General features: G+C 45.3%; 1 protein-coding gene across 1 annotated transcript in view; it reads left to right on the top strand.

Annotated features, from left to right (window-relative positions):
- PGGT1B (protein geranylgeranyltransferase type I subunit beta) overlaps window positions 1-14427 on the top strand; it is a 32396-nt gene extending 17969 nt beyond the window's left edge. Inside the window, exons 6-9 of the mRNA XM_055143177.1 lie at window positions 5271-5316; window positions 6170-6354; window positions 10424-10532; window positions 10882-14427. Coding sequence (XP_054999152.1) covers window positions 5271-5316; window positions 6170-6354; window positions 10424-10532; window positions 10882-11063 — 522 coding nt within the window. The 3' untranslated portion in view covers window positions 11064-14427. The remainder of the gene's footprint in view (window positions 1-5270; window positions 5317-6169; window positions 6355-10423; window positions 10533-10881) is intronic.
- The last annotated feature ends 1719 nt before the right edge of the window (window positions 14428-16146 follow it).

Genomic DNA, 16146 nt, shown 5'->3' with positions numbered 1-16146 from the left:
GTATGCCACAAACAGTAACAACGATGGTCCTCATTCCCCGATCCAGAAAGAGCCCCCAGTACGCCATGGGCTACACTAGCATGCGACAGGGACGGACGGAGACGTTACTGGCATCCGCTTGAGTGTATCGATGAACAATGGGATGATAGAGATACAGTGGTACAGTGATTCCTCCCCTTAGTATGATTGTGTTATTTATTTGAAATACAATTGTTTGTTTCTGTTTGGATTTCATTTTTTCCCCAACTTTATTTATTAATATGTAAGATACTGACTAGGTTCTGTAGTCAAAACTACCAATTGTATAAAGAGAGTTGTGGTTCCCTACCTCACCTTTTCTGATGCTCATGTTTACCAGCTTCCCATCCTCTCTGTAGGAACCTGTCTCCGTGAGGGTGGGGGTGGGGGTGGGGGTGGGGGCTGGGGTTTGTCTTTCCTTTATTACATTTTTTTAAATTTTATTTTATTTTTATTAACTTCACAATAATTCACTCTCACTGTCATCCCATCCCGTTGTTTATCGATTTACTCGAGCGGGCACCAGTAACGTCTCTATTACACTCAGCCCTGAGATTTTAGCAGCCTCTCCTTACTCGTCTTTCCCAATGATGGAGGCTCTTTCAGGGTCAGGGGAATGAGACTTATCGTTACTGTTTTTGGCATATCGAATACGCCACGGGTAGCTTGCCAGGCTCTGCCGTGCAGGCGGGATACTCTGGGTAGCTTGCCGGGCTGTTTGAGAGGGACGGAGGAATCAAACCTGGGTCGACCGCGTGCAAGGCAAACACCCTAACCACTATGCTGTCGCTCCAGTCTAAAGCAGAACCAAAACAATTAATTTTGTATTGCTTGTTGTGAATAATCCGCTAAAAATGGCCCAACGTTTCCCTAAGGAAAGTGGGTGAAGATTGTTGTATTTCAGCCTGGAGCCATTTACGCCCTTGTATGAGAGATTACTAACATGTTTGTTAAAAGTTGAGCCTTGTGGCGCTGGAGTGATAGCACAGCGGGGAGGGCATTTGCCTTGCACGCAGCTGACCCGGGTTCAATTCCCAGCATCCCATATGGTCCCCCGAGCACCTCCAGGAGTAATTCCTGAGTGCATGAGCCAGGAGTGACCCCTGTGCATCGCCGGGTGTGACCCAAAAACAAAAAAAGAAGAAAAAGTTGAGCCTTGTGTGCTTTTATATTTATGTATGTATGTGTATATGTATATACATGTATATGTGTATATGTATATACATGTATATATGTATATGTGCTTGTGTGTGTGTGTGTGTGTGTTTCGCCCATGAGATTGGTTGCCTCCTACTTTGAACCCATCAAATGCGGTGTGCTGCTCTTGGCACATCAGTGGTGTAGAGTATGAAATGTTCCAGGAATTCTAAAGTTGAAGCTACAGCAGATTCACTCATGGTTGAGGGTGTGGAGCGCGGCCGTGAGCATGGCAGTGATTAAGTCCTGGAGGATTTCAGCCTCTGGGACTCTGTCGGGGCGGGGAGGGGAACTTACCTGTGCTCCGGGTTGCCCCTATGAGACAGCCGGGTACGGGGTCTGGAGGCATCTCTGGCCTGTCGTTCCCCTTTATTACATTTTTATGAACAGATCCACAGACGTACTTTTATTTTGGGTGGGAATCGTGCCCAGGGCCTCACACATACAAGGCAGATAGGTGTGTATATTTTTTGGTTGTTTGGGAGCTACCCCCAGCAATGCTCAGGGGTTACTTTTGGCTGCGTGCTAAGGAATTACTCCTGGCAGTGCTCAGGGAGCCATATGGGATGCTGAGGATCAAATCCAGGTCAGCCGCGTACAAGGCAGATGCCTTACCCACACTGTCCTCCAGCCCAGATGTGTATATTTTTATTATTCCCTTCTTACTCCAAAAGCAGCAAGCCAGAGATAGGTTTTTTGGGCACAGTTTGCTTTTATACTTAGCACAGTAGTAGGGCCTTTGCCTTTCATGCGGCTGACCCGTGTTCGATTCCTCCGCCCCTCTCGGAGAGCCTGGCAAGCTACCGAGAGTATTGAGCCTGCGAGGCAGAGCCTGGCAAGCTACCCGTGTGTATTGGGTATGCCAAAAATAGTAACAATAAGTCTCATAATGAGAAACGTTACTGGTGCCCGCTTGAACAAATTGATGAGCAACGGGATGACAGTGACAGTGACAATGTAGTTTGAGAAGCATTCCATGTCAGGTTACAGAGATTTTTCTCATTATTTTTTGTTTGTTTTTGTTTTGGGGCCACACCTGGTGGTGCTCAGTGCTTACTCCTGGCTCTGTGCTCAGGGACCACTCTTTTTTTTTTTTTTATTAGAGAATCACTGTGATGTACAGTTACAAACTTATGAACTTCTGTGTTTGCATTTCAGTCCTACAGTGATCGTTTACCCATCCCTCCACCAGTGCCCATTCACCTCCACCAATGATCCCAGTCACCACCTCCAGCCCATCCCCAGATCACCACCCACCCTGCCTCTGCGGCAGAGCATTCCCCTTTGTTCTCTCTCCTTTTGGGTGTCGTAGTTTGCAATAGAGGTATTGAGTGGCCTTGATGTCCGGTCTATAGTCTACTTTCAGCTCGCATCTTCCAGCCTCAGGGACCAATCTTGGCAGGCTTGGGGGGGGGGACCAAGTGCAGTGCCAGGGATCGAACCTGGGTGAGCTGCTTGCAAGGCAGGTTCCTTCTGCACTGTATTGTCTCTCCAGCCCCACTCCGTCTCTTTTTATTTCTTTTGGTTTCATGCTAAGCCAGAGCTCGGCAGTGCAGGTGGTTGCACGTGCCTGTGCCTCGCCCCGTCGGCGTCTCCCTGACTCCTGAGTAACGGTCTCAGTATTCACGCTCACAAATAAAATTTTCCCAGAAAATCTCCATAATTTTGTTTCTCCTGCTCATTGTGACTAGTCAGTTATTGTTTCTTGTGATTGGGGAAGAGCGAAGTACTAGAGTGCCAGAAAGTTATTGCGCACAGATTGACAGATGCACAGGAATGAGACGCTTCGAGTTTCTGTTTACAGTCAGGTGTCTTGGCTCTCTGAGTAATCCCAGACTGCTCAGTGTATAGTGAGATGTAAAATTTTGAGATTTAAGAAAGTTTTTTGGGGGGCTGGAGTGATAGCACAGCGGGTAGGGCGTTTGCCTTGCACGCGGCCGACCCGGGTTCGATTCCCAGCATCCCATATGGTCCCCCGAGCACCGCCAGGGGTAATTCCTGAGTGCAGAGCCAGGAGTGACCCTTGAGTATTGCTGGGTATGACCCAAAAAGCAAAAAAAAAAAAGTTTTTTGAAGCCCCTTTCTAAAACAGGGTTTAGGGTTTTGTGACGGTATAGTTTGTTCAAATGATGGTGCTGATGTAAGACTCACAGTGCTTGGATTACCAGCTACCACCCAGCGCACTCTGTCCTCTTAATTGCACGTGTGTTATAACATGTGCACACATATATGCAAATATTGTGTGTGAGTGTGAGGCATGCACACACCTTTGTTTAATCTCTAGAAAGGAAAGACTTCTATGGGCGGTGAAAGCGCATATGAGAGAGATACATGATGTCACGCTCTGCTTTTACTTTGAATTTTTAGAGTTTGGGGCCCAACCACATGGTGCTCGAGGCAGGGCTTACTTCTAGCTCTGTGCTCTTAACCTCCTGTCCTCTCTCTCTCTCTCTCTCTCTCTCACACACACACACACACACACACACTCTTTCTCTCTCAGTAAGAAGTGAATGAATGTCATTTTATTAGTAGTACCCATTTTCTCTCCAGGAGGAAGGGCCACCTTACCACCTTATTTTCTCACCAGTGACTAGGGTGCTAGCTTCCTCATTGCCACACCAGTGGAATGTGTGCTTAGTACTTGCCGTGTTAATCCCTAGGACTCCGGTATGCAAAATGTGTGTGCTGCAGCTCTAAGGCTAGCCTCTGCACCTGGGCCTCCTCTTCTTCATCCCTTTTATTACAAATTCTGCTGTTGGTATCCTCATGGTCAGTGATTTCTTCTGTAACTCTTCAGTCTCAGTTTCATCTCAGTTTCACTTCCGGTCTTGTTGCTTTTCATTTCTTTACTGCCCTTTTATTTTTTTTCTGTTGACCAACCCTCTCTTGTTTTTTTTTTTTTCTTTTTCAAATGCCTTGGGCATTTATTTATCCCCGAGACACAGTGAGACAACAAAGCCACACACTTCACTGTATGTGTGAACTGAAAAACGCGCAGTGAAAAGGTGGTGTGATCAGGTCCCGGGTCAGGAGCTCGTCTATTGATGGTGTGATTTGTGGTCTGACGAGCTAGTAGCACGTTGGACTTCCTGTGATTGCTTATGTTCAGTCAGCTGTGGCTACTTCAATTTGAACCCTGCTGTTGTTGAACCGAGCATGGAATATGAATTTATATTTTGGAACTGTGCAGACCAGAACTGCCTGTGTTTCCCGTTTAGGATTGAGATCCTGAGTCCCCGCTATTCTCTCCTCAGGATTTCTCACAGATGGCCTCTACTCGCCGCAAAGTCGTGCCAGGAGGGGCTGGAGGGATAGCACCGTGGGTCGGGCGCCTGCCTTGCATGTGATTGACCCAGATTCGATTCTAGGTACCCCACATAGTCCCCTCAAGACCTGCCGGGAGTGATCTCTGAGCCTAGAGCCAGGATTAAGCCCAGAGCACTGCGATGTGTGGCCCAAAAACAATTTTTTTTTTTTTAATGTACAAGGGTTGTAAGACACAGATTATGGAAGCTGATGTTTCTTTTTCTGTTGGTGGGTAGTTTGGTGCTTGAGAAATGTCTTCCAATTTGGCTGTGATTTCAGTTTTATATGCTTTTATGGTTCTTACATTGTTTTGATTTTGTCAGATGTGTGGAGAGGTTGAAGTTTAAACTGGCACGATCATCCTTGGCTACCTAGAATTGCTTAAAAAAAATGAATTTGTTTGTGCCTCTAATGTTTTTTGAGTATATAAAATTCTTAAGGCCCCTTAAACTCATATATTTTGAAAATGGAAAAGGAATAGGGGTGACGGGGCTTTTTACCATTGGGTCTGTCTCTGAAGAGTCTGTTCTCAGAGTGCTTAGTACTTTGTGGAGAAGGCCTTGCTAAGGATGAAGCTACTTCAAATGTCTCTTTTCTCACTCTTTCCTTGTAGGCCGGAGTATGTATTTTGAGAGGTAAAGAAAGAAAATCCCATAGTGAGACCGAACATTAATGTGATTGCCGTTTACTTGAGCTTTTACTCTCATTCCCACCCCCCCATTAAACTGTGCAATGTTTTTCTCTTTCAGTCCTATGACAATGGGCTGGCCCAGGGAGCTGGACTTGAATCTCATGGTAAGAGCCTTCAGACCAGGCCGCGGGCAGTGTCCACTCGGGGCTGCGGGGCGGAGCCCTCCAGAGGCCGAGTCGCTCCTTCTGCAAGAGGACGTTGCTTGTTGGGGGGGAAAGGGGGCCTGACTTGTTGCCATCACTTCGGTGGCCCCTGTGCCGCCCCCGTTGGCTCTCTCTGCCTGCCTCTTGGAAGGGACTCCGGGTTCCATTCCGTGCCCTCTGGAGCGCCCGAGATGGTCCTCCAGGAGTCTTGGTGTCCTCCCAGCTGCGGCTCCCTGTTAGCTTGTTCCAGGGATTAGAACTCAGAACCTCAGGGCCAGGGGGAGGGGCTGACTCAGGCTCCCCCTGTGCCTGTTCCTTGGAGGTGAAGTTTTCTTCTCTGCCCCCACCTTGCTCCTTTCTCTGGCTCACACTTTTCTTCTTTAGATTTCTTACGTAGTATTATATCTTCAGAACAGTCTCCAGCTCGTTACTGTTAAATGGACAAATCGGTCCTGCTTCAGGCAAATGGAATTTCGGTTGTTAGGCAGCATATCCGTAGACTGTCTCTAAAGGAATTCGGACCATTTCGGGGTGATGTGTTCTGGCCTGAGAGAGGTAGTCCTAGATTCCACTTTCAGTTCTGCCATTAACCACGTGATTTTGAAAAGTTTCTTCATCAGAGTCTGTGTGTATGTGTATGTCTATATGTATGTAGACTTAAATTGCCTTGTTTTCATTTTCATTGCTTAGCAGTTCTTTTAAAAAAGTAATCATAAAATTTTACCTTACTGTTTCCTAGCACTCCCAACTATTTTATGCTATTTTCCTAGACATCCGATCTGAGCCTTAAAAGTACTCTGGTTTTGATTGACAGGAGGATCAACTTTTTGTGGCATTGCCTCCCTGTGTCTGATGGGCAAGCTGGAAGAAGTTTTCTCAGAAAAGGAGTTGAACAGGATAAAGCGGTGGTGTATAATGCGGCAGCAGAACGGCTACCACGGGCGCCCCAACAAGCCTGTGGACACCTGCTACTCTTTTTGGGTGGGAGCGACTCTGAAGGTGAGGGAATGACAACCCCAGAGACTCCGCCCCGGGCCTGGAAACTCAGCCTCGAGTCTGGCCTTCGCGTGGTTCCTGAAGTAGTGTTAGTTGTAGACTCTGGTTTTGAATTTTGTCTCTCAGGCCAAGCAAATCTATATACGGGTGTTGTGTGTGTGTATGTGTGTGTGTGTGTGTGTGTGTGTGTGTGTGTGTGTGTGTGTGTGTTGTGGACTCTGGTTTTGAATTTTGTCTCTTAGGCCAAGCAAATCTATATATGGGTATTGTGTGTGTGTGTGTGTGTGTGTGTGTGTGTGTGTGTGTGTGTGTGTGTGTGTGTGTTGTGGACTCTGGTTTTTAATTTTGTCTCTCAGGCCAATCTCAAGCAAATCTATATGGGTGTTGTGTGTGTGTGTGTGTGTGTGTGTGTGTGTGTGTGTGTGTGTGTGTGTGTGTGTGTTCACTGAAGTTCTTTTATCTCTTGTGCTACCTGAAATTTCCATGAGACTGTAAAAAGTTTGCCTCGAAAATGAATAGTCCACCTAAGGATCTTTCTGAACTGTGATGCCCAGAGTTCTTGTGGGGGAAATTATGGTTATTTCTTTAACAACTTGCAAAGGTTTTCTTTTTTCTTTCTTTTTTTTTTAACCTAAAATTTAATTACTCGCTTGCACCCACATTTCCCCTGGTCTTTACTGCCTATTTCTAAATAGTCACTGACACCCCCCAGTAGTCACTCTCTTCACATTGTTCTGGCACCTTCAAAAATTAGCATCTCGTTCTGATATTCTGGAATCTAACGAGAATCTTGGCTCATCTTCTTAAAAGGCAAGTATAATAGCTTGCCTTTTCTCTTAACAAACTTCATGCATGTGGTTGAAATACATTCAGAAAACTATTTTTGAATGTTTCTAGCCCTTTAGCCTTTGAGGAGTATTGCTTTGATCCACTGTGACATCAGGGACTGTAAAGTAATCTTATTCCATCGTTCTTTTAAAATTTACTACCGAGGATTTTAGCCCAGAGAGCTAGCCCCGAGGGCTAAGTGCTGCTCACATAGGGGAGCCCAATTTCATTCCTGAGCCCCCCTCGCTGCCGGCTATGAGCACCCAAAAAAAGAAAAACAGGTTTTTAAATAGATTTTTACTTTACTCCAGGTCTATAGTTACTATAGGAAGTGGCAGATGAATGCTTTTAAATTCTTCTTTCCCCCTTTATTTTAATCATAGTCTCTCAGGAAAATGAGCTGCTTCCCTGGTTTTCAAAAAGAAGTAATTGGGTTTCCGGATTTTGTGGACTTCTTTTCCTTTTGATTATGATTTCAGCTTTGATACATATTTTTTAATGTTTTGCTCCATTATATTCTTTTGAATTGTCTTGCTAGTAGGTACCAATTTAAGTTGGCTTGTGATACATTGTAGGTACCAGTTTGAGTCTTCTGACATGATCTTGGTTGTCTTTGACAGCTTTCGTTTTTGGTGTTTTGGGTTGTTTTTATTTTTGTTTGTTTGGGGGCCACTCCCAGCAGTGCTCAGGGCTTCCTCCCGGCTCTGGCCTCAGGGGTCACTCTTGGCGGGACTGGGGGACCGGAGGTGGTGCCAGGGCTCCAGCCGGGTTTGCCACTCGCACCGCCAGCCTCTCGCCTGCTGTGCTGCTCTCCGCTCCTTTCCGTGCTTCCTGCAGGCAGCGATCTTGAAACTTTTTTTTTTAACTTTTTTTTTAAAAAGCCTAATTCTTGGGGATAGAATCTGCCATAACTTTTAAGATGCTGATTTTTCTACTCATTTCCATGCAGTTTTTTATTCCCAACTATGAAAAAAATAAGGATTTGGCTTCCCTTTTTTTCTCTAGTAAATTGCTAACTTGTTATTTTACTTTTTTTGTTCTGAGCTTTTTTGCCTTCCTCTACTGTCTCTTAATATTGTGATCTTACTTTTACTTTTATAATGTAAATTTATACATTATAAAATTATAAAACGTTGTGTAACAATAATCAAATGTCATGCTTTGCATAGATGTTGATTCTAAATTTGAAGTCCAGTCATCACTGTTTATTATCATCATGTAAATATAGCTTATTACTGAGCCAGGTATGGAATGATGGTTACAGTTTGTTTAAGTAATAACCCGTGTACTCATGAGGAACAATGTTTCTAGCTTCAGGATTGTCAGCCATCTCTTTATGTTTTGTTTTGGGGCCATACCCAACAATATTTTGGGGTTACTCTGTCTCTGCACTCAGAAATACACTCCTGGACCACATGGGATGCTAGGGACCAACCCTGGCCACGTGCCTACTCACTGTTCTATTACTGTTGCTCCAGTCTCTCCTTGTATTTTCTTAATTAAAATCAAGATGGATGAGGGCCAGAGCAATAGTACAGTGAGTAGGGTGCTTGCCTTGCATGCGCCATCCTGTGTTCGATCCCCGGCATCCTACATGGTCACCCGAGTACTGCAGGAGCGGTTCCTGAGTGGAGAGCCAGGAGTAAGCCCAGAGCATTGCCGAGTGCCTGATACTCCTCGCCCACCACAGTTCATTGGACTTCCTCCACCCTTTTAGCCCATTTCTCTCCTCCTCGGTTCAAGTCTGTGATCAGTCTAAGATTTTATTCTCATTGGCCTTTGTTTTTTTTTGTTTATTTCTTTATATACCACACATAAGTGAAATAATCTGGTACTTTTCTTTCTTGTAATTTTGTTTTGCTTCGGATACATGGGGTTTTGTTTTTGTTTTTCGTTGTGTTGGTTTTTCTTTTCTCTTTGGGTCACATCCAGTGATCCTCAGGGCTTTATTCCCGACTCTGCACTCAGGAATTATTCCTGGCGGTGCTGGGGGACCATATAGGATGCTGGGACTCGAAACCCCAGTTGGCTGCATGCAAGGCAAACGCCCTAACCACCGTGCTATCACTCCAGCCCCTCAGATACACGGTTTTTATACCATATTTTCTTTACCCTTTATCTTTCCTAAAGAGTTACAGTGTTTTATAGTCCTCCAGTAAAACTTCTCTAGAATCTAATTAGTAATTTTTATTTCTCTGTTCTGAACTATATTTAGTATTAGTTACTAGTCTGCAACTAATAGCTTAAAAGTCTTTCTTAAAGAGCTAAAATTTAAAAAGATAAAATTTCACTTTTTAAAGTGAGTTGGGGGCTAGAGAGATAGTACAATGATTAGGCCACTTGTCTTGGATGTTGCTGATGCAGGTTTGATCCCTAGCATCCCATATGGTTTCCTGAGCACTTCAGGAGTAATTCTTGAGCGTTTGCTGGGTGTATCCCCCAAGCAAAAATGATAAAGTGAGTTGAGCAGGGGCTAGAGCAATAGCACATCAGGTAGGGCATTTGCCTTGCACGCGGCCAACCCAGGTTCGATTCCCAGCATCCCATATGGTCCCCCAAGCTCCGCCAGGAGTAATTCCTGAGTGCATGAGCCAGGAGTAATCCCTGTGCATCGCCAGGTGTGACCCAAAAAGAAAAAAAAATGAGTCCAGCAATTCACAGAGTTGTTTTTTGTTTTGTTTTGCTTTAATGTGGCACAAAGAAGCTAAAAGAAGGAAGTAGAGAGCTGCACAAACCTTCGGCTCATTGTGCAGCTCAGTTGAACCCCCATCTCATGGAGACCCAGCACTCAAAATACAGTAAAAAGAAAGCTTGAGACTTTGGGCTCAGTCACAAAATAAAAGGAAGTAGTGGGTCAAGAAAAGGAGACTTGAGGGGCTGGGGCAGTAGCACAGCGGGTAGGGCGTTTGCCGTGCACATGGCAGACCTGGGTTCGATTCCCAGCTTCCCATATGGTCCCCTGAGCACCGCCAAGAGTAATTTCTGAGTGCAGAGCCAGGAGTAACCCGTGTGCATAGCCGGGTGTGACCCAAAAAGCAAAAGCAAAAAAATTTAAAAAAGTAAATAAGAAAAGGAGACTTGATAAGATTTTAAAAACGATAATAGTGACTGACTACTGCTAAGTGCTTAAGTTCCCAGAAACCTGCTTTCAAAGCGTTAATAGAGAAAGCATATTTAAATAATAGAATAGCTTGAAACGGAGTCATTTTATATCAGTAAGGTTCTGTTTGTCCTTTCATTTCAGCTTCTGAAAATTTTCCAGTACACTAACTTTGAAAAAAATAGAAATTACATCTTATCAACTCAAGATCGTCTTGTTGGGGGATTTGCCAAATGGCCTGATAGTCATCCAGGTAATTTTTTTTTTTTTTGTAGAAAAAAAGCAACTGTTACTTTTGAGTAGCTCTTAATCATCTTTGCCAGATGGTGCTACAGTAGAAAAGTTACCCATAGTGATATGGTACATTAAATACATTTTTTTAAAGTGAGCTGTGGGGCTGGAGCGGGTAGGGTGTTTGCCTTGCATGCGGCCCACCCAGGTTCAATTCCCAGCGTCCCATACGGTCCCCCAAGCACTGTCAGGAGTAATTCCTGAGTGCATGAGCCAGGAGTAATCCCTGTGCAATGCCGGGTGTTACCCAAAAAGGAAAAAAAATAAAGAATAACTATTGTGGGTTTTTTTTTTTTATGCCTCATTTTCAGACGCTTTGCATGCATACTTTGGGATCTGTGGCCTGTCACTAATGGAGGAAAGTGGAATTTGTAAAGTTCATCCTGCCCTGAATGTAAGCACACGAACTTCTGAACGCCTCCGAGATCTCCATCAGAGCTGGGAAAGCAAGGACTCCAAACCGAGCCCCGAGAATGTCCACGTCTCCACATGACTGACCTCCGCTGGGAGAGTGGGAGAGCGGCAGCATAATTGTAGCTCCAGGTCAAAAGCCATTTATAACCGAGTGTGCTCTTTTTTTTTAAGAGGTAGTCTTACAGTCCAAATTTGTGCTCATGTCACTTTGGGATATGGTCCTGAGCCAGTCGCCTTTGTACTGGGTTTCCAGAATGTCTTTGCTGAAATCAGAACCGCGTGCGCTCTGTCGTGGTTCTTAGAAGTTTATACTATATTTCTAAGAAGTTCTTTGGAGCAAATTAACTGTATGTATGTAAGTTACCTTTTTTAAAAAAGAAAAAAAAAGCAACTTCAGTACAAATTGTATATTATAAAATGGACTCAATTCTTCAAAAGAAGTTTACAGTTCATAATAGCAGCGATAATCTTTGGGTGAACACTTAGTGATCATTGAAAACATTTGTCTGCTGGTGGTAGAAAATTGCTTTAATGAATTAAGTATCTGGGATTGTTCTTTGGAAACAGGTGATCCCATAATTTTTTAAGGAAGAATGACTTATTTTCTCTTACTTTTAAGTAAAGTGTGTCAATTAAACTTGTATGACCTATATAAATGAAATTAACTTCATAGAAAGAATGAATAGATAACTAATACAATAATTTTTCTAAAGAGAGATTGTTTTGAGAAGATTATTATATGACTGAGGGACAAGTAATTTAACTGTATGTGGGATTGTGAAGAATGGGAAAACTGTGCTCTGTGGATCATTCAATTAGACATTGCTGGGATAAATCAGAGCACTGTTTGATTTTGATCCCGAGTTATCAGTTCCTTTTTACCCTTTTTGGGGAGAGAAGTCTTGTCTAGACGGAAAGGCATTTGAGTTTTTGTTTATTTCTCTGCAATACATGATGTTGTAAATTATATGTAGCTGAGAGGTTTTGGGTGTTTTGGGGTTTTTGGGGTTTTTTTGGTGTTTTTTTTTTTTTTTTTTTTTTTTTGCTATTTGACTTTTTCATTTTGTTCCAGTGTCTTAGCTGCTGTCATTTTAAACAGATACTTTTCTATTTTTTTAAATTAAATAACAAACTTTAAGAAATCTGAACCACTCAAGTAAATTTAATGGTGCAGTTCCATACATGGTCCTTGATATGTTTTTATTTTTAGGTAAATGCTGGTGTATTCGATATGCCAAATACAGTAACAATGATGGGTCTCATTCCCCTGACCTTGAAAGAGCCTCCAGTGCCGCGCTGCTGGGAAGAACGAGTAAAGAGAGGCTGCTAAAATCTCAGGGCTAGGACGAATGGAGATGTTACTATTAAGCCTGCTTGAGGAAATGGATGATCAATGGGATGACAGTGGTACAGTGGGGGCGACTGGCCTAGATGCTGAGAACTGGGCTTTCAGGTTAGGGAGTGGTTCAGTGGCATGTGGAAGCCCTGAGTGTGATCCCCAGCACCACACACTCGGCATTGCTGTGTGTAGTCCTGGCCTCCAGCATCTGGCACATTGCCGGAGGACGGGAACGACTGACCCGTCCACCCACACAGCAAGCTTTGTATTACTGGGAGCGACCCCTGAGCACTTTGAACACTGCTTAGGATGCCAAAAAGACACTGAGCAATAGCACAGCGGGGAGGGCGTTTGCCTTGCACGCCGCCAACCCGGGTTCCATTCCCAGCATCCCATATGGTCCCCTGAGCACCGCCAGGGTAATTCCTGAGTGCAGAGCCAGGAGTAACCCCTGAGCATCGCTAGGTGTGACCCAAAGAGCAAAAAAAATAAAAATAGATTTTTCATTTTGTGTTTTTACTCTGTGAACTAACTCATTAACTGCAATCCGTGCAGTGTGAGAGCCTGTCTGCGTTTTGGTAATCAGTTTCTTGACAAATCATCAGTTCTGTCATTCTGTGACATCCCGAGATAAGTGTCCAACGCTGACGTGGAGGAGCTGGACCGAAGTTGAAGTCTTGATAATGAATGTTGAATTATTCTTTCTGCAGTTTCAGTATAAAAATAGAGTATCACTTTTGGGTATTGTAATATTAATTTTTTCTAAATTCAACTAAAACGACTCTGAAATTCTGTCCTTCCCAAGGGAAATCTTAATAGACCTGAAAAAATTAATCATTATTGGTATGCTTTATTTTATACCCGAATTTACCAAAGTTGACCATCTTTTGGTGCTTGGGGTTGAAGTTAGGGCTTAATACTAACTTTTAAAAATTAGAAATAGTAGGGGCTGGAGCGATAGCACAGAGGGTAGGGCGTTTGCCTTGCACACGGCCGACCCGGGTTCGAATCCCAGCATCTCATATGGTCCCCTGAGCACCGCCAGGAGTAATTCCTGAATGTAGAACCAGGAGTAACCCCTGTGCATCGCCGGGTGTGACCCAAAAAAAGCAAAAATAAATAAATAAATAAATAAAAATAAAATTAGAAATAGTATTGATTTTCTGATGTTGGTAAGAAGTAAGTTTAAGGAATATGATCTTTTGCTTCGTTATTATAGTTGTTTCTCTTTAAGTCCTGGCAAATTAAGATGTCCATATCTAAGAATAAGTCCTCTCTTTGATAATGAAGGTTAAAATAGTCTTATGAAATAACTTTAGAACTGTATAAAAAGCTCAGATTGTTTTTCCTGCGTTGTCGTTCATGATTGTAAGGCAGTAAAGTAATAGCAGTTTTTCATAAATGAAAGAATCCTGAGGTAAAGGTTTCATAAAACTTAAAAATTTTTTTTGGTTGTTAACTTATTTTTTAATTGAATCACCGTGAGATACAAAGTGTTCGTGGTTGGGTTTCGGTCATACCATGTCCCAGCACCCTCCCTTCACCAGTGTCTCCGTTACCCTCCCCCTGCCCCAGACTCTGAATCTTTCATAACCCCGTGTATAATTCAGCAGCCTGTCATGGTTGGTGACGGTGCGCCTCTCGCTGAGGGGCCCTCCCGTGAAGCTACACGCCTGTGGGGGTTCACGTCCCGCAGCTGCGCGTTGACAGAACGTCAGGCCTGTGTGCGTAGCAGAGAAACGCTTCCCAACTTGCACCAAATAGGCACCTGCAAGAAAGGTGTCAGTGCGCCCTGTTTGCTACCTACACTCCGTTCCATAGCAGTGGTGCCGGCATGAGAAAGGGGACCGGTGGGGCCCGGGGCCCCGGGACTCAGCTTGCTCGGCTCCTGCCCTCTTGCCCGCCGTGCCGTGGTTTAGAGGAGGGGCTTTGTCTTGAGCGTCCGCACAAACAAGGCCGGGCGGCCTGTAGAGCACAACGGAACTGTTGGTCCCCGGCAGCGTTCTCAGACTTGACCTCATTATAATATGTGTGTATGCATAAGAGCTTTACCTAGTTCTGTGTCAACGTTCACGGCCAAATAAAAGTTTTGCAGATAGTGGAACACGGTTGGAGACTCGGTCTGGTTGTATTCGAGGGCTTCCTGTCGGAGGAAGGCTTCCTGCTCAGCCCACCCCTCCTCACCTGGCCGGGGGCACCGAGAGAGGTCACGCGCCCGGAGCCCTTGCCGGGTGTGCTGAAACACGGGGAGCAGACTAATAACTCTGATTCTGTGACAGCCGCGCTGAAGGGAGTGTTACTAAGGCTTCTTCCCCGTGCCAGGCAGAGACGTCGCCGAGCTGAGGCCGGGGGAAGTTGACGGCAGCCATCTCGCTTTTGAGATGACAGGGTGTCCCCAAGATGGAACCTCAGGATACAAGTGAGTGAGGACAAGCCAGTGCCGGAGGGGCTTCAGACCGAGGGAGGAAGGCCGGGAGGCAGCCCTCGGATGGCCCTGGGCGGGCCCGTAGGCTGCCTGGGAGCGGAGCGAGCAGTGGTCTCTGGGCTGGGGCCGGAGTGACAGCACAGCGGGGAGGGCGTTTTCCTCTCACGCGGCCGGCCCGGGCTCGGTCCTCAGCATCCCATATTGTCCCCCAAGCACCACCCAGAGTAATTCCTGAGTGCAGAGCCGAGAGGAAGCCCTGAGCCTTTCCGGGCATGACCCAGAAAGCCAAAAAAAAAAAAAATCAAAGGTGGGTGGGGGGCTCCGGGGTCCTGTGTGCAGGGCAGGGCTGATGGCTCTGCTCCAGCTGGGTGGGCCCTGACCTGAGACTTCAACTAGGGAGACGGCCAGAGAGGAGCGGTAGGGGAAGGCACTTGCCTTGCAGGTGGCCCAGTGGCCAGACACAAGAAAAGCACTTGAGAAAGACAGAAGACTGATGAGAGCATAATATTAAGATAGCTATTTTTGTTGTTGCTTTTTATTTGGGGGCTGCCGTTGGCTGTGCTGGCTTGCTCTTGGCTGTGCACTCAGGGGTCACTCCTGGGAGCCTGGGGACAATATGAAGTACTGGGGACCAAAGCGAGGTCTGCCACATGCAAGGCAAAGCACACAGCATACTCTGGCCCCGAAAATTTTAGAAGTCAAGACAAAATCTACAGTATTCAGAAATGAATTGATAAAAAGAGGAACTGCCAAAACTTAACCAGATCTTTAGTTCATCCAGGAACAAGTAAACAGGAAGAACGAGGAATAGCAGAAAGCAGGTGTAGGGGTGAGGAATAAGGGACAAACCAAGCCACACATTTCTAGGGAAAAAGGAAAGAAGCAGAAATGCACACATTTAAATGCCATGTTCTGTGGAACAGAAAATTTTCCAGAATTAGAATACGCCTTAATTAAATCAGAAAGCTGACACTCCTTTGAAAAACACAAACTGCCAAATTACCCGAGTAGATAAGGAAATTAACACACGTCAGTCACCCCAAAATGAGCAAGCCGTTGCCGAGCGTGGCAGCCAGATTGTTCCCAGGGGATTTCCAGAAAACCTCTGAAGTCAGCCCGACCTGGGCCAGGTACATAGCTCAGGGGCCTCCGCAGGTGCTTTGCTCAGTCCCTTTCTCCACGTGGTCCCCCAAGCACCCCTGGCAGAGTCAGAAGTAGCTCCTGAGCACTGCAGGGCAGGGCCCCAGAATGAATGAACTTACTCCAATGCGTAAGCAGTTCCCAAGGTTGGAGGAGAACCTTGAGCCTCGGTGTGCCGCCCCACGGCCTCCGGGACCGTTGTGTGATGTGAACATCGTTGTTTCTAACCTGACACAGACCGCGCCAAAGAGGAAATGA

Source organism: Sorex araneus, chromosome 6 (assembly GCF_027595985.1).
Source record: "Sorex araneus isolate mSorAra2 chromosome 6, mSorAra2.pri, whole genome shotgun sequence".
Taxonomy (NCBI): domain Eukaryota; kingdom Metazoa; phylum Chordata; class Mammalia; order Eulipotyphla; family Soricidae; genus Sorex; species Sorex araneus.
This window is presented reverse-complemented; position numbering and strand designations above follow the sequence as displayed.